Raw genomic sequence first — 22,578 nt, forward strand, 5'->3', positions numbered from 1 at the left:
ATCCTCGGATATTATTAGGGTCCGGTACCCTCCATCCTCGGATATTATTAGGGTCTGTTCTCCTTTTCTTCCCTATTATCATGCTATACCTTTCAATATGTATAGTAGTAAGTTTCATACGTACACACATCATTCATCCATCATATACAACAATCATATCCTCAACCATCACCTGGCAGTGCATGCAATATCCGAAGATCGTTCACGCACCGATACGCTTTCATTCACATTTAAGAGACACATAAGTAACGTACAAATCATACATGGCATACACGTACCATTTAAGGCAACTGTATTAACTATCACATCGAGTATGCACACAGCCCCGAAAACATAACAAGGAATGGGGCTAGAAACTCACCTAAACTTGGTTACGTTCACCGTTTATGGTTATTCCTTTCTTGAGTTGTGCACGACTAAATGTATAACAATTACACGTATCAATTTAACTATCACTACCCATATCGTGTTTCTAGTTTAATTATTACCCACAACGAACGGGGGTCAGGGGGCAGCGCCCCTTGCAGCGGGGTCTAGGTGCGACAGCCCCTAGCAGGGTCCAAGGGGCAAAGCCCCTGGCTGGGGTCGAGCTGTTCTGTCCAGGTTTAGCAGGGTTCAAGGGCTTATTTGTAATTAAATCAATCTTTTCTAAATCCAGGGACTGTTTAGTCAATTTATTAAACTTCCAGTTCATTACTCAGTCCTTAACCAATTGACTATCATAACGAACTGGTTCTTGTAACGAATTGGACATCATTCGTTTGGTCTGGTTAATGAATTGAACTTCATAGCGAACTGAACCCTTCATAACGAATTGGACTTAACGAACTGGGGCAAGTTCGTCACTCTTTCACTAACGAATTGGCACACGAATTGCTTAACGAATTAGTTAGCGAATTAAGCTAGTTCGTTATTCTTCCATAGCGAATTGGCTTAACGAACCAGGGGTTAATTCGTTATGTTCCCGTAACGAATTAGGGTTAGGTCGGAGAATGTCAGAAACATTCTCTGACATTTAGTTAACTTCGTACCGCCTCCTTTCCGACGCCGCATTTCCGGCACCGTCGTCGCCGGAAAACCGTGATTTTACCGGAAAAATGAGATCTCACTCGTTTTCCACCGTTTTTCGTCTAGTTCGATCCAGATCTGAGCTAGGGTAACCCCTAAGCTCATCATGAAACTTCATAAATATGACAAAAACACTAAAAAGAGTAGAAGATACTCATGGTTAGTATGTGCAACAAGTTATATAAGTGTATATATATCAATGACCACGAAAGTCCTACATGAAGCCTTGCCTTACGAAGTCTGAAACTTAACCAACCGGAGTCGGAGAAGTAACTACCAAAGGCAACAAGGGGTGTGTATTAAATATATGTTGTACCACCATAATCAAGTGTTAGTAAGGTTAGATAAACAAGTTAAATTAATGATTAAACTCGGTTTGACATTTGGAAGTCAAACCTTCAAGAACATAAAGAAAATAACAACCTTGAATCAATGGAGTTTTGAGAGATAATTTAGAGATGAGCAAGTGTAAAATGAAGAAGATGGGTTTGTATATATAGGGTAAGGGTCAAAGTTCCTTTGCAAAGTTCTCTATCATGTTTGCATGTAAATGAGTATGTTTAAATGGTCAAACAATGCATACTAAAACAAATATAAAATCGAGTATTTTATATATTTTAAATGACCAAAAAAAATCCAATATTTTATATATTTGAAATGTTCGGGTTACAAACGGGTCGGGTTTACATGATAAACGAATACAAAAACTAATACAAATAGGACCCGAAATTGGCGAATGTCACGGTTCCATCTGAATTTGTTGAAATCCAGAGGAAGCGCCCATAAAATTGATCATTTCATGTCCTGCCATAGTATCCACCATGGAGTCGATGTTTGGTAAGGGTAAAGGATCCTTGGGAAATGCCTTGTTTAAATCAGTAAAATCGAAACATACTCTCCACTTTCCATTTTTCTTTGAAACTACCATTACATTGGCTAACCATCTTGGATATTTTACCTCTCTAATCATACCTACTTTGTGTAAGGCCCCATTACCGGTGCACTACATTGGACGTTGGATTTATTCATAAACACAGTTCTAAATATCAGAGTTAAATAAAACTTTCACGGAATATTAAAACTTCACCCGTAATATATTTCATATTCAACAAATCTTGTCTTATCAAACATTCAAGTAGTTTAAACATAAACACATAGTCTCAAAACATCATAACATTTCCTTGAGATGCAGTATCTTCAATTCCATGCCATGTGTCTCATCAAGCGAACTGCCTCAATCTACTCACATGCGTGCAAACTAAAAGTCAGCTACGCTGAGTGAGTTCTATTTGATCACATAACTTACTTTACATACACATATACGTGCCAGAAGGTACGCATTACATACATAACCTGTGCATCATTCTTCCGTATATATTCATAACTAACCTTACACTATAAAGAGCATTTCGCCCTACATACCTCAGATATTATTAGGGTCCGATACCCTCCATCCTCGGATATTATTAGGGTCCGGTCTCCCTTCTTCCTCGGATATTATTAGGGTCCGGAACCCACTATCCTCGGATATTATTAGGGTCCGGTACCCTCCATCCTCGGATATTATTAGGGTCGGGTCTCCTTTTCTTCCCGATTATCATGCCATACCTTTCAATATGCATAGTTGTAAGTTTCATACGTGCATACATCATTCATCCATCATATACAACAATCATATCCTCAACCATCACCTGGCAGTGCATGCAATATCCGAAGATCGTTCACGCACCGACATGCTTTCATTCACATTTAAGACACACATAAATAACGTACAAATCATACATGGCATACACGTACCATTTAAGGCAACTGTATTAACTATCACATCGAGTATGCACACAGCCCCAAAAACATAACAAGGAATGGGGCTAGAAACTCACCTAAACTTGGTTACGTTCACCGTTTATGGTTATTCTTTTCTTGAGTTGTGCACGACTAACTGTATAACAATTACACGTATCAATTTAACTATCACTACCCATATCGTGTTTCTAGTTTAATTATTACCCACAACGAACGGGGGTTCCGGGGGCAGCGCCCCTTGCAGCGGGGTCTAGGTGCGGCAGCCCCTTGCAGGGTCCAATGGGCAAAGCCCCTGGCTGGGGTCGAGTTGTTCTGTCCAGGTTTAACAGGGTTCTAGGGCTTATTTGTAATTAAATCAATCTTTTCTAAATTTCGGGACTGTTTAGTCATTTTATTAAACTTCCAGTTCATTACTCAGTCCTTAACCAATTGACTATCATAACGAACTGGTTCTTGTAACGAATTGGACCTCATTCGCTTGGTCTGGTTAACGAATTGAACTTCATAGCGAACTGAACCCTTCATAACGAATTGGACTTAACGAACTAGGGCAAGTTCATCGCTCTTTAACCAACGAATTGGCACACGAATTGCCTGTCGAATTAGTTAGCGAATGAAGCTAGTTCGTTATTCTTCCATAGCGAATTGGCTTAACGAACCAGGGGTTAATTCGTTATGTTCCCGTAACTAATTAGGGTTAGGTCGGAGAATGTCAGAAACATTCTCTGACATTTCGTTAACCTCGTACCGCCTCCTTTCCGACGTCGCATTTCCGGCACCGTCGTCGCCGGAAAACCGTGATTTCACCGGAAAAATGAGATCTCACTCGTTTTCCACCGTTTTTCGTCTAGTTCGATCCAGATCTGAGCTAGGGTAACCCCTAAGCTCATCATGAAACTTCATAAATATGACAAAAACACTAAAAAGAGTAGAAGATACTCATGGTTAGTATGTGCAACAAGTTATATAAGTGTATATATATCAAGGACCACGAAAGTCCTACATGAAGCCTTGCCTTACGAAGTCCGAAACTTAACCAACCGTAGTCGGAGAAGTAACTACCAAAGGTAACAACGGGTGTGTATTATATATATATGTTGTACCACCATAATCAAGTGTTAGTAAGGTTAGATAAACAAGTTATAATGAATGATTAAACTCGGTTTGACATTTGGAAGTCAAACCTTCAAGAACATAAAGAAAATAACAACCTTGAATCTATGGAGTTTTGAGAGATAATTTAGAGATGAGCAAGTGTAAAATGAAGAAGATGTGTTTGTATATATAGGGTAAGGGTCAAAGTTCCTTTGCAAAGTTCTCTTTCATGTTTGCATGTAAATGGGTATGTTTAAATGGTCAAACAATGCATACTAAAACAAATATAAAATCGAATATTTTATATATTTTAAATGACCAAAAAAATCCAATATTTTATATATTTGATATGTTCGGGTTACAAATGGGTCGGGTTTACATGATAAACGAATACAAAAACTAATACAAATAGGACCCGAAATTGGCGAATGTCACGGTTCCATCTAAAGTTGTTGAAAACCAAAGGAAGCGCCCATAAAAGTGAGCATTTCATGTCCTGCCATAGTATCCACCATGGAGTCGATGTTTGGTAAGGGGAAAGGATCCTTGGGACATGCCTTGTTTAAATCAGTAAAATCGAAACATACTCTCCACTTTCCATTTTTCTTAGAAACTACCATTACATTGGCTAACCATCTTGGATATTTTACCTCTCTTATCATACCTACTTTGTGTAAGGCCCCATTACCGGTGCACTACATTGGACGTTAGATTTACTCATAAACACAGTTCTAAATATCAGAGTTAAATAAAACTTTAACGAAATATTAAAACTTCACCCGTAATATATTTCATATTCAACAAATCTTGTCTTATCAAACATTCAAGTAGTTTAAACATAAACACATAGTCTCAAAACATCATAACATTTCCTTGAGATGCAGTATCTTCAATTCCATGCCATGTGTTTTCATTAAGCGAACTGCCTCAATCTACTCACCTGCGTGCAAACTAAAAGTCAGCTACGTTGAGTGAGTTCTAGTTGATAACATAACTTTCTTTACATACACATATATGTGCCCGAAGGTACGCATTACATACATAACATGTGCATCATTCTTCCGTATATATTCATAACTAACCTTACATTATAAAGAGCATTTCACCCTACATACCTCGGATATTATTAGGGTCCGGTACCCTCCATCCTCGGATATTATTAGTGTCCGGTCTCCCTTCTTCCTCGTATATTATTAGGGTCCGGTACCCTTCATCCTCAGATGTTATTAGGGTCCAGTCTCCTTTTCTTCCCTACTATCATGCCATACCTTTCTATATGTGTAATTGTAAGTTTCATACGTACATACATCATTCATCCATTATATACAACAATCATATCCTCAACTATCACCTGGCAGTGCATGCAATATCCGAAGATCGTTCACGCACCAACAAGCTTTCATTCACATTTAAGACATACATAAATAACGTACAAATCATACATGGCATACAACGTACAATTTAAGGCAAATGTATTAACTATCACATCGAGTATGCACACAACCCCGAAAACATAACAAGGAATGGGGCAAGAAACTCACCTAAACTTGGTTACGTTCACCGTTTATGGTTATTCCTTTCTTGAGTTGTGCACGACTAACTGTATAACAGTTACACGTATCAATTTAACTATCATTACCTATATCGTGTTTCTAGTTTAATTATTACCCACAACGAACGGGGGGTCCGGAGGCAGCGCCCCTTGCAGCAGGGTCTAGGGGCGGCAGCCCCTAGCAGGGTTCAAGGGGCAAAGCCCCTGGCTGGGGTCGAGCTGTTCTGTCCAGGTTTAGCAGGGTTCAAGGTCTTATTGTAATTAAATCAATCTTTTCTTAATCCAAGGACTGTTTAGTCATTTTATTAAACTTCCAGTTCATTACTCAGTCCTTAACCAATTGACTATCATAACGAACTGGTTCTTGAAACGAATTGGACCTCATTCGTTTGGTCTGGTTAACGAATTGAACTTCATAGCGAACTGAACCCTTCATAACGAATTGGACTTATCGAACTGGGGCAAGTTCGTCACTCTTTCACTAACGAATTGGCACACGAATTGCTTAACGAATTAGTTAGCGAATGAAGCTAGTAGTTAATCTTCCATAGCAAATTGGCTTAACGAACCAGGGGTTAATTCGTTATGTTCCCGTAACGAATTATGGTAAGGTCGGAGAATGTCAGAAACATTCTTTGACATTTCGTTAACCTCGTACCGCCTCCTTTCCGACGCCGCATTTCCGGCACCGCCGTCACTGGAAAACCATGATTTCACCGGAAAAATGAGATCTCACTCGTTTTCCACCGTTTTTCGTCTCGTTCGATCCATATCTGAGCTAGGGTGACCCCTAAGCTCATCATGAAACTTCATAAATATGACAAAAACACTAAAAAGAGTAGAAGATACTCATGGTTAGTATGTGCAACAAGTTTTATATGTGTATATATATCAAGGACCACGAAAGTCCTACATGAAGCTTTGCCTTACGAAGTCCGAAACTTAACCAACCGGAGTCGGAGAAGTAACTACCGAAGGTAACAAGGGGTGTGTATTATATATATATGTTGTACCACCATAATCAAGTGTTAGTAAGGTTAGATAAACAAGTTATAATGAAAGATTAAACTCGGTTTGACATTTGGAAGTCAAACCTTCAAGAACATAAATAAAGTAACAACATTGAATCTATGGAGTTTTGAGAGAGAATTTAGAGATGAGCAAGTGTAAAATGAAGAAGATGGGTGTGTATATATAGGGTAAGGGTCAAAGTTCCTTTGCAAGGTTCTCATTCATGTTTACATGTAAATGGGTATGTTTAAATGGTCAAACAATGCATACTAAAAAAAATATAAAATCCAATATTTTATATATTTTAAATGACCAAAAAATCCAATATTTTATATATTTGAAATGTTCGAGTTACAAACGGGTCAGGTTTACATGATAAACGAATACGAAAACTAATACAAACAGGACCCGAAATTGGCGAATGTCACAGTATCCCCTACTTTAGGAAATTTCGTCCCGGAATTAAGATGACGATGATGATGCAAAAAAGTGTGTATACTTCTCCTTCATTGTGTCTTCTCGTTCCCAAGTGAACTCCGCGCCACGCCGTGATTCCCATCGAACTTTAACTAACCGAATACGACTACGCTTGGTTTTCTTCTCGCTGCGATCCATGATCTCAACGGGTCGTTCAACCATAATCATCGACTCATCAACTTTTACTTCGTTGAGAGTTATATGGAGATTACCCTTGGCTAAGCACTTTTTAAGATTTGAAACATGAAATGTTGGATGAACACCAGAAAGTTCTTGCAGTAGTTCGAGTCGATAAGCTACTTTCTCAACACGTTCAAGAATTTTAAAAGGGCCAATGAAACGATGAGCTAGCTTATCCTTCTTTCCGAAACGGACTACCCCCTTCCAAAGAGATACTTTTATAAGGACAAGGTCGTCAACAATAAATTAGATCGGTTTTCGCCGTTTGTTGGCGTAACTCTTTTGACGACTTCTAGCGGCTAGGAGGTTCTTACGGATTTGATCGATCACATCGGTAGCTTCTTGGACCATTTCGGGTCCCGTGATTTGAGCTCCACCGATTTCGTTCCAACTAATCGGAGATCGACATTTACGACCGTAAAGAGCTTGAAATGGAGCCATATCAATGCTAGAATGGTAGCTATTGTTATAAGAGAACTCGATGAACGGAATGTGAGAATCCCAATTCCCACCGAAATCAAGAACACACGCTCTTAGCATATCCTTGAGTGTTAGTATTGTATGTTCGGATTGACCGTCCGTTTGAGGATGATAAGCGGTGCGAAGATCGAGATGAGTTCCCAAGGCTTCTTGAAGATATCGCCAAAAATGAGAGGTAAAACGAGCATCGCGATCAGAAATGATAGTCAACGGTAAACCGTGTCGGCACACAATTTCCCGAACATAGATTTGAGCAAGCTACTCAACAGAATAATTTTCGCGGATCGGAATGATATGAGCAGATTTGGTTAAACTATCAATGATCACCCAAATACTATCGTTGCCTTTTTGGGTGTTGGGTAATTTAGTGATAAAGTCCATAGCAATGTCTTCCCATTTCCAAATGGGAATCGGTGGTTGCTCGAGTAGACCAAAAGGTCTTTGATGTTCGGCTTTCACTTTTGAGCAAGTAAGACATTTAGATACAAACAAAGCTACATCCTTTTTCATACCCGGCCACCAAAAGGTAGCACGAAGATCGAAATACATCTTATACGCACCGGGATGAACGGAATATCGCAAATTGTGAGCTTCGTTGAGTATAGAAGTACGAAGGTCATCGCGATTAGGAACCCACAAACGATTGAGAAAGTACAAAAGACCATCGGGTTTGGTTCCGAGTTGAATTTCGGCACCACATGGCATTTCGTCGTACATGTTACCCTCTTCAACGCAGGCACGTTGAGCTTGAAAGATACGAATTTGAAGATCGGTTTGAACGACAACACTTAGAAGCAGAATGGATTTAACATTAACCTTTCGACTTAGGGCGTCGACGAAAACATTCGCTTTACCAGGCTGGTAGCGAATCTCGCAATCGTAATCACTAAGTAATTTGGCTCATCATCGTTGTCTCATGTTGAGATCTTTTTGGTTAAAAAATATGTTGAAGGCTTTTATGATCGGTAAAAACCACACATTTCGTACCATAAAAATAATGTCTCCAGATTATGAGAAAACGACGGCACCAAGTTCGAGATCGTGAGTCGTATAGTTCTACTCGTTGACCTTAATTTGCCTTGATGCGTAAGCAATGACTTGTCCTCGTTTCATGAGAACACAACCAAGACCACGATGAGAGGCATCGCAAAATACAGCAAAATCGTCGTTTTCCGTCGGGAAGGGTTAGAACGGGAGAATTGCAAAGCATGTCCTTAAGAGTACAAAAGGCTTCCTCTTGCTTCGAACCCCAATCAAATGGTTTTCCTTTATGAGTGAAGGAGGTAAGAGGCAAAGAGATCTTTGAAAAATTTTGAATGAAACGCCAATAATATCCGGCCAACCCAAGGAAGGATCGAATTTCCGTGGGAGTCTTTGGAGTTTTCCAATCCTTAACGGCCTCAATTTTAGTGGGATCCACATGTACCCTTGTCGTTTACGATATGTCCTAAAAATTGAACTTCCTCTAGCCAAAATTCGCATTTGGAGAACGTGGCATAAAGTCGTTCGTTTCTAAGGAGCTCGAGAATGGAACGCAAATGATGTTCATGTTCGGATTTGGATTTAGAAAAGATAAGGATTTCATCAATAAAGACAGTAACAAATTTATCAAGGAATGGTTTGCAAACGCGGTTCATGAGGTCCATAAATACCGCGGGTGCATTTGTTAACCTAAAGGGCATGACCAAAAATTCGAAATGTCCATATCGAGTACAGAAAGCAGTTTTAGGAATGTCTTCTTCGCGAACACGCAATTGATGATAACCTGATCGAAGATCAATTTTTGAGAAACAAGTTGCGCCTTGAAGTTGGTCGAATAGGTCGTCGATTCGTGGCGAGGGATAACGATTCTTGATGGTGAGTTTGTTAAGCTCTCGGTAATCGATGCACATACGAAATGAACCGTCCTTCTTTTTCATGAAGAGAACAGGAGCGCCTCAAGGAGAAGAGCTTGGACAAATGAAACCTTTATCAAAAAGTCGAGTTGGTTTGACGATTCTTGCATTTCCGACGGGGCTAGACGATAAGGAGCCTTGGCCACGGGCATCGCGCCGGGCACAAGATCGATTCAGAATTCAATCGGACAAACGGGTGGAAGACCGGTGACATCGTCGGGAAAGACACCGGGGATATCACGAACAATGGAAATATCATGGATTTTCCTTTCCTTTTTGTCTTTTGTCACCGAGAGAGCTAGAAACGGAACGTACTTTTGGCGTAAGTACTTTTGCGATTGGGAGCACGACATGAGATTAAGCCTTCTAGAAGTGGCGTTTCCAAAGACTTTAAGAATTTTTCCGTTGACGAGCGGAATGCGAATGAACTTATCGAAGCAAACAACTTCGGCATGGTGCAAACAAAACCAATCCATGCCTACTATGACATCGAAACTTCCCATTTGCATCGGGATGAGATCGATTGAGAATTTATGGTTAGCAAGAATGAGAGTACAATCGCGGACAATGGAATTTATGGTGATGGAGTTCCCATTGGCGACTTCAACAGAAAACGGTCGGGAAAGCTTGGTTCGAGGCATAGCAATTTTCGATTCAAATTTCAAATAAATAAAACTTCTATCAGCACCAGTATCAAATAATATAGAAGCCAAATGATGGTTCACCAAAAACATACCGTTAACGACATCGTTTGCCACTTGAGCTTGATTTGCATTCATCATAAAAGCTCACCCTTGATTACCATGGTTGACTTGAGGTGCTTGTTGTGGAAGAGGAGGTGGTGCTTGGATTGCTTGGATGGGTTGGATAAGTGGTGCATTGGGTTGGGGAAGTTGGGGTTGATAGGTTTGAACTTGGTAAGTTGGGTTTGATATAATGGTATAGTCACGGTTTGGGCTTGGTTGGCAAAGGTTAATCGGGGACAATTATTGCAGAAATGGTTAGAATTACCACAATTGAAGCAAGCTCGGGTTGTTGGGGTTGGTTTGGTGGGTAAGGTGAAAACGGTTTTGGGATTTTTGGGGAAAGGTTCTTGGTTGGTTAGGTTGGGTTCGTTGGGCAGATCGACAAGTGGTGCTAAGATGGCCAAGTCGTTTATAAATGGTGCAATGGTGACAAGGCATCTTTGGTGGGTGGTGGAGTTGGCAAGTGCTGCATAACGGGGCGGTACCGGTATAGGGTCTTCGGTTTTGGGGTGGAACTTGGGTTTGTTGTTGTGGTTGAGGTTGAGTGACGGCATAGTTTCGGTAGTTGGTTTTGGGTTTCTTGTTGTTGTTGTTGTTGTTGTTGTTGTTGTGACGGGATGAGTTGGAGTAATTGATGGCTTGTGGTGTGGGTTCAACCTTGGCTTGATTTACGAGCTCGGGCTTGGCTTTCTCACTCGGTTTCTTGAGGGTTAGAGTACCCGCCTTCACATGGTTCTCCGATAGCGCACCGGCTAGAGTGATGGCATCCTCAAGATTCACGGGTTTGCTACTCATAACAGAGTCCTGGATTTGCATCAGTAGACCTCCAATCTATTTGTCAAGCTCGCCCTCGGTCGGGGTAACCAAGTGAAGGACAAGAATGCTCAACTCGTGAAATCGGAGTGAATAAGCGCCGTTGTCACCACTTTATTGCTTTAGGTTCCAAAATTTCTCCTCGAGCTTTTGAAGTTCATGCTTGGGACAGAACTTCTTCATCATGAGTGCTTTACATTGGACCATGGAAGATCCATAGCCGTTTCCGAACCTTGGAGGTGCATAACACTACCCCACCATGTTAGAGCGGTCTTTCTAAACATGCTTGAAGCGAAATTCATCTTTTTCTCTTCGGGGCATTCGCTATGTTGGAACACACTCTCGGTTGATTCGAACCATTGCAACAAAGTAGTCGCACAGTTGGTTCCAAGGAATTCGTATGGGTTGGCACTAGTAAATTGCTTGTACAAGTAGGATGCGGGTTTGGGTTCAACGGGTGCAACAACGGGTGCGGGTTAGGTAGCTTGGATTTGGGTTACAAGTTCGGGAATCGCAACGGCCATTTTCTTGAAGATAAAAGCGGCCATACGTCGGTTGGAGTTCTTACACGGTCTTAATGGAGGCATGCTAAAAGATTATAAAGAAATAGAATAAGTTTTGGGTAAAAAGAAATGAATATGAAGGTCTATAAAAATAAAATAAGATAAGATAAAGTTTGAATTATTGATTGTGAATCCTAGAGTTAGTAAGGAGGAGATGTTAGTGTTATATAAAAATGTAAATCTTTGTATATAAAACAATCATATCCTCAACCATCACCTGGCAGTGCATGCAATATCCGAAGATCCTTCACGCACCGACAAGCTTTCATTCATATTTAAGACATACATAAGTAACGTACAAATCATACATGGCATAAACGTACCATTTAAGGCAACTGTATTAACTATCACATCGAGTATGCACACAGCCCCGAAAACATAACAAGGAATGGGGCTAGAAACTCACCTAAACTTGGTTACGTTCACCGTTTATGGTTATTCGTTTTTTGAGCTGTGCACGACTAACTGTATAACAATTACACGTATCAATTTAACTATCACTACCCATATCGTGTTTCTAGTTTAATTATTACCCACAACGAACGGGGGGTCCGGGGGCAGCACCCCTGGCAGCGGGGTCTAGGGGCGGCAGCCCCTAGCAGGGTCCAAGGGGCAAAGCCCCTGGCTGGGGTCGAGCTGTTCTGTCCAGGGTTAGCAGGGTTCAAAGGCTTCTTTGTAATGAAATCATTCTTTTCTAAATCCAGGGACTGTTCTGTCATTTTATTAAACTTCCAGCTCATTACTCAGTCCTTAGCGAATTGACTATCATAACGAACTGGTTCTTGTAACGAATTGGACCTCATTCGTTTGGTCTGGTTAACTAATTGAACTTCATAGCGAACTGAACCCTTATAACAAACCAGTCCTCATAACGAATTGGACTTAACGAACAGGGGCAAGTTCGTCACTCTTTCACTAACGAATTGGCACACGAATTGCTTAACGAATTAGTTAGCGAAAGAAAGCTAGTTCGTTATTCTTCCATAGCGAATTGGCTTAACGAACCAGGGGTTAATTCGTTATGTTCCCGTAACGAATTAGGGTTAGGTCAGAGAATGTCAAAAACATTCACTGACATTTCGTTAACCTCGTACCACCGCCTTTCTGACGCCGCATTTCCTGCGCCATCGTCGCCGGAAAACCGTGATTTCGCTGGAAAAATGAGATCTCACTCGTTTTCCACCGTTTTTCGTTCTTTTCGATCCAGATCTAAGCTAGGGTGACCCCTAAGCTCATCTTTGGTTCGGTTTATACCCTATTTCACCTGGATCTCATGACTTTAACGTTTTAAGGGTGTCGGCTCGTCGTTTCGGAACTAAATCTAGCGGGTTTGGATCCATACAACATCATACTATCAAAACCTTGGGTCGGGATCGATTTTCCTTCTTGGTTTGGCTAGAGAAAATAGAGAAACTAGAGAGAGATTAAGTGTGTGTTTTGGGTGGTGTATGGAATATGTGTAAAATGAATGGATTAAGGGTTAATTATTGTTTATATATGATGGGTCATGGGCTTAAGCCCATGTTCTTTATCTCTTTCCGTTTTACCCAAGTCCATAACTCACATCTATTTACCCAACACAAGCCCAACTCATAATAACCCATATTTTATATATTAACCGAAATGAGAAAACGGGATGTTACACTTTGAGAAGTTTTTCGACTTCTTCCTGGATAATGATATTTCTTTCAGGCGCAAATTTCCTTCTTTTCTGGTGGACATATCTGATAGAAGTCTTTTTCCCTAATTTATGCGTAATAATTTTTTTTAGATATACCTATCATATCAGAGTGTTTGAAGGTAAAGGTGGACTTCCTTTGTTTGAGGAAGGATACCAGATCCTCTTCAATGTTGCTGAGGATACTGGATCCTATATACACCTTTACATCTGGATCCTCAGGGTACAAGGACACTTCTTTAAGATCTTTTTCCTGGGCTTCCAGCACCTCCATTGAATTGTGCTTTAATTTCCATGCGATGCTCTTCTTTGTAGCTGGCTTCATAGATGAAGTGTAATAGTTCCTCGCCTCCGCTTGGTCACTGTCAATCTTCACTACTTACCATGGGGTTGGAAGCTTGATACATTGATGGTAGGTGGAGGCTATTGCTATCATCTCATGTATCCAGGGCCTGCCAAAAATCACATTACAACATGACAAGTTATCTAACACAAAACTTTTGGAAAGAATTAACTCCCTCAACATAAATAGGAAGCTTGATGTCCCCCAATGTGTTTTTGGTTTCTCTACTAAAACCAACGAGGACAGACGATCTTGGTGTAATTTACGTTTCAGGGATGTTCATTTTCTTGAGTACATCAGCTTGAATTATGTTCACTGAACTCCCTCCATCTACGAGGATCCTGCGAACATGGTCGTTAGCAATAAATAAAGTAAAAAAACAAACCATCATGGTGAGGATCCTGGAGGTGCATGTGATCCTCTTCGTCAAAGGTTATGACCCTTTGATCGATTAAAGTTTTCGTCCTAAAGAGTCTTTCACCATTCTCCAATTTTGTTTCTTTGGCATGTCGTTTGCCGAGGAGAATGAAGTTCCACAAATGTCTGATCCTCCGAAGATAAAATTAATAATCTGAGCATCAGGTGGTGGTGGAGCAGCCTTCTGTGGGATTTCTTCGGGATCCTAGATCCTTGATTTCTTTTTTCACATAAGCTCTTTGAAGTGACCCTTGCTTAGAAGATACCCAGTTTCTCTTCTTAGACCAATGCAATCATCAGTCATGTGGCCGAAGACTTCACGGTATGCACACCACTTGGACTTATCTTTGAAGGATGTTGACTTCTCATTCTTCCGAGGCCACCTTGCTTTTTCTCCAAGATCTCTCATGGCACATACCAAACCAGGAGTATCAACAGAGAAGCAATATTCTGATGTCCATGGATATTCCGCGTCATGGTCATCTTCTTCGACCACATGGACATTTTAGTTGTGTAACTTTGAATAGGGCTTGGAATTGTTGTTCCTGTAGGAGGATCCTTGCTTCTTATCAGTTGACTCCTGTTTTGTTATAGTACCCAATCTTTCATGGATCCTTTTATCATCATCTAGTCTGATGAATCTCAGCGCCCTATTCCTGACTTCATCTAATGTCCTGCATGGGGTTATAACAAGATCATCATAAAATGGGGAGCCCTTTTGTAATCCCATCTTGAATGCCTCAACAGTCGTAGCCATATCAAGATTTGTGATCTCCAAGGCCTACCTTCTAAACATGGTGACAAAATCCCTTAAGGATTCATCACGAGGTTGGACAACACGGTATAAATCACTAGTTAATTTCTCAAATTTTCTACTACAAGAAAATTGGCTATTGAACAAATTAACTAAGTGATAAAATGAAGTAATAGAGTAGGAGGAAGACTTAGCAGCCATTTTAGAGCGGATCCAGTTCATGTGGATCTGAAACCTTTGCACAAGCAGACTTCTTTAAGTCTTTCTGGAATAGGATTGATTTCCATTCTTTCCATGTGTTGAGCCACATGTTCCTCTAGATCGGTTGAGCCATCTTAAACTTTCAGGGGGGGGGGGGGTTGAAAGCGCTTCGTGATTTCAGCATCACATATCAGTGGAGCAAACCTTGATAGTTTATGACTTCCTTCCGGAAATGGTTGAAGGATGGATGATCCTTACTGCAATATCGAGGATCCTTGAGTGCGCTGACCCAGGGATCCTGGCTGAAGGATGGATGATCCTTGCTGATAGATCGAGGATCCTTAAGTGTTCTGACCCATGGATCCTGGTTGAAGGGTAGATGATCCTTGCTGAAAGATCGAGGTTCCTTGAGTGTGTTGACTCATGGATCCTGGTTGAAGGATAGAGGATCCTGGTTGGAAGAAAGATGATCCTTGTTGAAGCATGGTCTTAGTTTTTTTTTTCGAAAAAATCAATAAGTTGTTTTTAAAATCATCCCAAACATGCTCTTAGTTTTCGTCCTTTGGCTTTTGAAGTTTTCTGAACACCTTTAAAAAATATAAATTTATTTTTTCAATTTTATAATCTTTTAACTTGCTTTAGCATCTTTATTTGTTTATCATGTGAGTTGGATTGTCATCTTTTAGACTTGTGTCTAAGGATTCATTTAAGTTTGCGCTTCTGCATCTCAGTCTTACTATGGGCTCAACAAGGCTTTTCTCCCGCTACAAACTGGCATTTTCTCGGCTTCCTTCATCATCTCTCTCAACCAACAGCTTTAACCCTAAAGTAATTGTCTAGACCTGATCAATGATCATTGTTTACTATTTTGATTGAATGACTAATGATTACCATGTTAATAAACACACGTAATCTACATATATACGGAGATGAGATTTCCATCGAGGATACACGGTTGTATACAAAATTACAGGAATTTTGATTTTATTATTCTCAATTCATTAGTGATCAGTTCGATGAGAGTCGTCTACAATTATTTGTAATTCTGATTCAAATAATTTGTAATCGTTTGTTCTTGTTTATCAATTACAATCATTTGAGTTTTCTATACACCTATGTGTTCTTGAATAATAAAATCGAGTACCAAGTTTTGTAACAACACCCTTGGTACTTTTGTATATCACTATTAAAAAGTCCAATCAATCGTATCTTTTCGTTCATATATATATATATATATAGGGGATGGATCTTGCAAGAAGTGATATTACAGCGAGAAGTGCGAGAAGTGAATTTGTAACTCCATTAATCCCTAATTTTTCACTCCCTTGCTTTTGATGTTACTTACATAGTTACATGTATGTAGGTTGGTTGTATTTATGTCTTAATACACATTCAAACCTACCTATACACATACAAATGTACCGAGCCACATTAAAACCTACGTACCTACACACATACAAACATACATACACATATACAAACATACGTACCTACACACGTACATACGCACCTACACAACACACCTACACATAATAAATGGAGTGAAATTAGGGATTAATGGAGTTACACCTTCACTTCTCGCTATAATAAAACTTCTGAAATGATCCAATACCAATATATATATAGGGGATGGTTCAAGAGAGAAATGAAATTACTGCGAGAAATGAATATAGACCACTAGTTTTATTTTAGGTTTTTAAAGTTTCAAGATTAATTAATAAACTATAAATGCATCTCTCTCTTCAATTAATATATCTATTAAATTAATATAACTAATCAAATTACTGTAATTGAAAAATATTAAGAATTCATTAATTTTCTATCCAAATTTTTATCCTACACAAGTACAATTTATCATACACAAGTACAATTTATTCATACATTAAAATTTCTTTCTATCCAAATTTCTTCCAACTCAATATATAAATATTCATCAACACGTAGTTACATTGTGATATACAATATAAAAAACTATTTTACATGTGTTAGCATTAAATGTCAACAAAAAATATACAACATACACAAAAATATATAGCCTACACTTGTTCTGAGAATAAGTAAAAACATATAACATACACACAAAATTCATCATCAATAAAATATACACGCACACGAAAACATATAACCTACACATGAAAACTTTATCCTACACAAATACAATTTATTCATACATTAAAAAAATTCTCTATTTAAAACCAATTTCTTCCAACTCAACTTATCAATATCCATCAACACGTAGTTACATTGTGACGAATAATACAAAAACTTATCTTACATATGTTTGCATTAAATGTGAAATATACAACCTACACAATAACATATAACCGGACCCACACTTGTTTTAAGAATAAGAAAAAATAACCTACACACGAAAAACATATAACCTACACACGTGTAGGATATGTGTATATTTGTGTAGTTTATATAATTGTTGGTGTCGATTTAATATGTAATTTGTATGCTTTTTTGTATATTGTACGTTTTTATTGCTCAAAACAAGTGTAGGTTAAATCATTTTGTGTAGGTTGTATATTTATTGTTTATATTTAATGGACACATTTTTTTTATATTTATGAAAACTAAATTAGTGTTTTTATCTTTTTAATTATTTTAGTTAAATTATGTAGATATATTAATTAGAGAGAAATTTATTATGGTTATATTAGTTGTATTAATTGGAGAGGGAGCGTGCATTTGTTGTTACATTTATATCTCTTTCATTTATATTTAAATTTTTAAAACCTAAAATAAAACTAGTGGCTCATATTCATTTCTCGCAGTAATTTCATTTCTTTCTTGAACTTAAACATGTATATATATATATATATATATATGGTTAAAATAAAAAGACATGGTTTTGTAGGAAGAGTAGGAATAACATAAAATTTAGAGTTAGAAAACTATGTAGCCTAAATCCTAGATCTTAGTAAACTATTTTGTAGTTTAAAAACTACCAATCTCAACCACTAGATCATAGATCCAAGGGCTTAGATTTATTCTTACTCTTCGTAGAAAACTATCTCTTTTTATTATAACCCACCCATATATATGTGTGTGTGTGTGTGTGTGTATATATAGGAGAGATATTTTGAGAATCATGATTAGTTGTAAGAACTTTAAGAACTCAATATGAACCACACATTTAATTAAATGAGTATGGAATATGTGTCTGAGAATAAATCTGATTAAAAAATGAATCAGGAGAGAGAATAAATATTTTTGATGATTACACAAGTTTAAATGTTAAGTACACATGTGTAATAAGTCAATTCGGTGTGTAAAAAAATACTGTAAATTTTTTTATGTTACTTACACTTACGTATTACATATGTGTAAAAACAAATTAAAAAAAATTGTTACGGTGAGTTCTTTCGAGTTCTTAAAACTCAAGTGGTTCTCAAAATTAGGGCTGTTCAAGAAAACCGAAATCCGAAAAAAACCGAAATCCAAATCGAAATCGAAACCCAAGTAAACCGATCCGAATTCTTATTGGGATATTCGGATTGGATCAATCCGAATATCTGAATAACTAATTCAGATTCGGATCAGATTCGGATATGGAATTTTGAAAAATTCAGATTGTTCGGATTATTCGGATATCCGTTTAATCCGAATAAAAAACGTGTTTTTAGTAATATTTTTCCGGTTTGGTATATTTATTAAACTATTATTTATGTTTGAACTTTAAACTTGTGTTAAGAGTAATTCGTATTTTCTGGTTTGTATGCTTATTGTGATTCTAAACTGTTATATGTTATGAACAAAAATATAGGAAAATTTTTTAGGTTTATTTCGGATAATTTCGGATTATTCGGATATTATCCGAATCCGATCTGAATTGAATTCGGATATATTCGGATCAGATAAGAATATTCCTAATTCGGAATCGGATCGGATTTCGGATATGGTCCAAAAGTTTTCAAATGCGAATAACCCGAACCAAATAAACCAAATAATCCGTTATCTGATTCGATGAACACCCCTACTCAAAATAAATCAAACATATATATATATATATATATATATATATATATATATATATATATATATTAGTTCAGGGCCGGCCCATAGGGGTGGCACGGTGGTTGATCGCCACAGGCCCGACACCCTGTTAGGCCCGAAATTTTTTTAAAATATATATATTTATTTTTACTAAAAACAATATATATATATATATATATATATATATATTTAATGTTTAAACTTAATTACATGACCACTAGCTTTGTCTAGTTGTAAAGGGATATTACTCTCAACCAAAAGTTATGGGTTCAAGTCTCATTTTGAGACATGTGTAGTCTACTTTTATACAAAAAAATTTTACACAACCCAAATTGTAACCAAGTAAACCTATATAAAAATTTAATTGTTTAAACCATTAAAATACTCATTTTTAATCAAGGTCCAATAAAAATTTCGTCTTCGACCCATAGTTTTTTATGCTTTCTCGATGCCGGGCATTAGTTATTAAATACGATAAATTGGATAACATTAATGATTTGAAGTGTGTATAATAAAAGAAGCAAAACTCAAAGCCAGCTGAATTCGAATTTGAAGTTAGATTATTCGATTCATACACAAAGTCTTGTTTTTGTATTTATATTTTTCATATACAACTTATTTGTGTTTATCTGTTTTCCATTCAAAATGGGTTTATTCGAATCAATCTGACTTCAAATTTCGAATTCATATCGATGTTTTGAACTCAAATCCACACCCAAATCTGATAAAATCAAAATTCAAATAAAGCCAATCCAAATAATCTGAAATCTTTTTATTTGTTATTACCAAAACCCCTACTAAAACGGTTAAAACTGAACTCTTACTTAAGTTGCAAGCCTACAATAGGGCCCAAATTTGCAGCCCAAAACGCTAAAGCAAAAGCAGCTAGCTGTACAAGTTATAATCTAAGTAACCGATGGCTCTGACCACTGGGCCCAGTCGCACCACACCGCTGACCAACTCAATAATTGAATCGAAACCCACCCACCGTCCTTAAAAAACCAATCCCAACAAGCATAAACCCATCAACGCGGGAAGTAGAGCCGTTGTTAATTCTTGGCGCCAAATCTTTCTTGGTAGGCTGCCCGGCATTTACGGGCAAAAAGCATCCTAAGCAAACAGTTTCTAGGTCTCATTTTATTATTATTATTATACATATAAACTTTCTCTCCCTCCCTCTCTTTATTTACCGCTTTTATTCAAAGCTCTTATTATTCTTATTCCCCAAAACCAAACCCTCTTGTTTCTTGATTTTTAGGCATATATTCCAAGATTCTTCATTTTCTCATAAAAAAAGTAGTTTAATCTTGATCTGGGTTTGCTTCAAAAAGCAATCTTTTGATATGGGTTTTTCGAAAAAGCATCAAGACGGTGAATCTTTAGCAGGAATCACTATGAGAGCACCATTGAAGTCTCTATCCACAAGAAGAGTTAAAGAAGATGATGAGAACTTAAACTCCGGCGAGACTACTCCGACCTCAAAGGGTTCGAGAATACCGGAGCCGGCGGCGTGTCCACCGCCGCCGAGGAAACGCCGGCCGGTGTCCACGTGTCTCAACCATGCAAACAGGGAGTTCTTTACCTCACCGGAGTTGGATAACTTGTTTAAAGTCCTGTGAAAGCCAACGTAATATTATTATGCTTTTAGTTTTGTTTTGCTAGTTTTTATGTTTTCTAGTTTTATTTAGGTTAGTGTTTGGTTGGAAAGATGTACAAATATAGTATCAGGTTATTGGTTAGGTTAGGTTAGGTTTTGGTTTTAATGAGATCGATATTACTTTTGTTATGGGTTGTTTAAAGTGTATTACTTATGTTCTCTTGATGTTCTTGAAAGATTGAAAGGGCAAATAGGTGTTTGCCCCAAGGTTAAAAGAGTAGTTGGTGGCCAAGTTTAATGCCTTATGCTTGTATGTGTGTAAGAAAGATATGCAATAGGGTTTATCACCCAAATTTTGAAATATGAATGATCTTGTTTTCTTCTTATTAATCTTGATATAAAACTTGCTTCTTTTTTGGTTGTTTCTTTCACATTTTACTTGAAATAATTGTATATATTTTAAATCTTTTTTGTAAATTCTTGAGTTTACAATTAAAGGTTTATAGGTTATGGCCAATTATGCTTGCATGTGTAAAAGATATGCAATAGGGTTTATCACCCAATGTTTTGAATCATCTTTTTTTCTTGTTTTTGTTAATCTTGATACATATATGAAGATTAATAGTTTTTTTTGTTGTTTAAATTAAATATGGAACTTGAAGTAATTACATATACTTTGAATCTTTATTGTAAATTATTGATTTTGCAAAGATACTTTGTCCTTTAGCTTCAGTTATAAACAAAAACATCCAATTATGATAAATAGGCAAGCGGGTAACATATTGCGTCGCCGTCTCATTTTGAATGGTAACCCAGTCTTACTGAAAACAAGGTTATACTTCTTTGGTGTTGATAGGTTACTGTACACGACTTGCGGAACTATTTTCAGAAACGTAATGGCTTCAAAGGCAAGAGACCCAAGTGTATTAAAAACAAAAAGAATAAAGACATAATAATTCTTGACACATATGTCTTTCAAAATAAAAAATCCTGAATGTTATTGGTTGAAGAATATAAATGAAAATAAATATTCTTGAGAAGTAGATTTTCATGATCTATATCAAGGATTTACATTGGTATTGTGGGGTTGTGTGTGCAATAATGCCACCAAAAATTGGTATGAATATAGGAGTTATGTAAAGTAAAGAGGAAGACGGTCAACACACGTGTTTTAGTGCATAGGAGTCAACACTTTATAGTCAAAAATATATGAGGCCAATAAAGCGTACCATTTGAAAACAAAAGGAAGGTGAGATTTGTCCCAAACATCCTTTAGAGACAAATGTTTTAGAACTTAGTCCTAATTGTTGTTTTCATACTCAATTGTTTTTTTATATTTTGATAGGCATTTCAATTGGGTATTTCATAAATGAATATTTGTGTGACCGTTATAATATGTTAGCTCGTGGGACGATGTCAACACTAAACAATAAGATATAAAACACAACTTATTGGTCATGACTACAAATTATTCTTTGATATCATGCTGAATAAATGGCCTTGAAAGGATTAATACAGATTAAGTTTTAACTTTGAACTTCTTTATCAAAGTTAACAAAATCTCTATAAGAATTTCCTAAAAATATATTAAAGTTTACATCAAATTTGAGTTAAAGGAAACATACTCCAAGAACATTGTCAAATTTCAGGTAAATATGCACATTAAAATCCACTAGGGGATTTAAATCCCTCACCACTTTAAGAAGTGACACAATTATCCATCTCCTTGTACCAAAGCCAAAGACCATTTTACTAGTTGTCATTTATCTGTAAAATTGATGAGATTTGTACTTTATGTTTTCAAATGTTATAAGGTTTATCCTTTGACCCTAACACTTAAGTTTTGACCGTTAAATAAGATCACGTGTTTTATACGTGAGGGTAAATCTTTACTTTAAATATG

At 37.4% G+C, this 22,578-nt stretch overlaps 1 protein-coding gene across 1 annotated transcript; it reads left to right on the top strand.

Moving 5' to 3' along the window:
- Window positions 1-20,421: 20,421 nt before the first annotated feature.
- Window positions 20,422-20,697, top strand: LOC143637054 (cyclin-dependent protein kinase inhibitor SMR6-like). Its single transcript, XM_077104522.1, has one exon. It carries the CDS (start codon window positions 20,422-20,424, stop codon window positions 20,695-20,697), a length of 276 nt encoding a protein of 91 aa, XP_076960637.1.
- Window positions 20,698-22,578: the final 1,881 nt, after the last annotated feature.

The sequence above is a fragment of the Bidens hawaiensis genome, unplaced genomic scaffold, assembly GCF_021521415.1.
Source record: "Bidens hawaiensis isolate Kalapana, Puna unplaced genomic scaffold, B.hawaiensis_p1.1 tig00008103_1, whole genome shotgun sequence".
Taxonomy (NCBI): Eukaryota; Viridiplantae; Streptophyta; class Magnoliopsida; order Asterales; family Asteraceae; genus Bidens; species Bidens hawaiensis.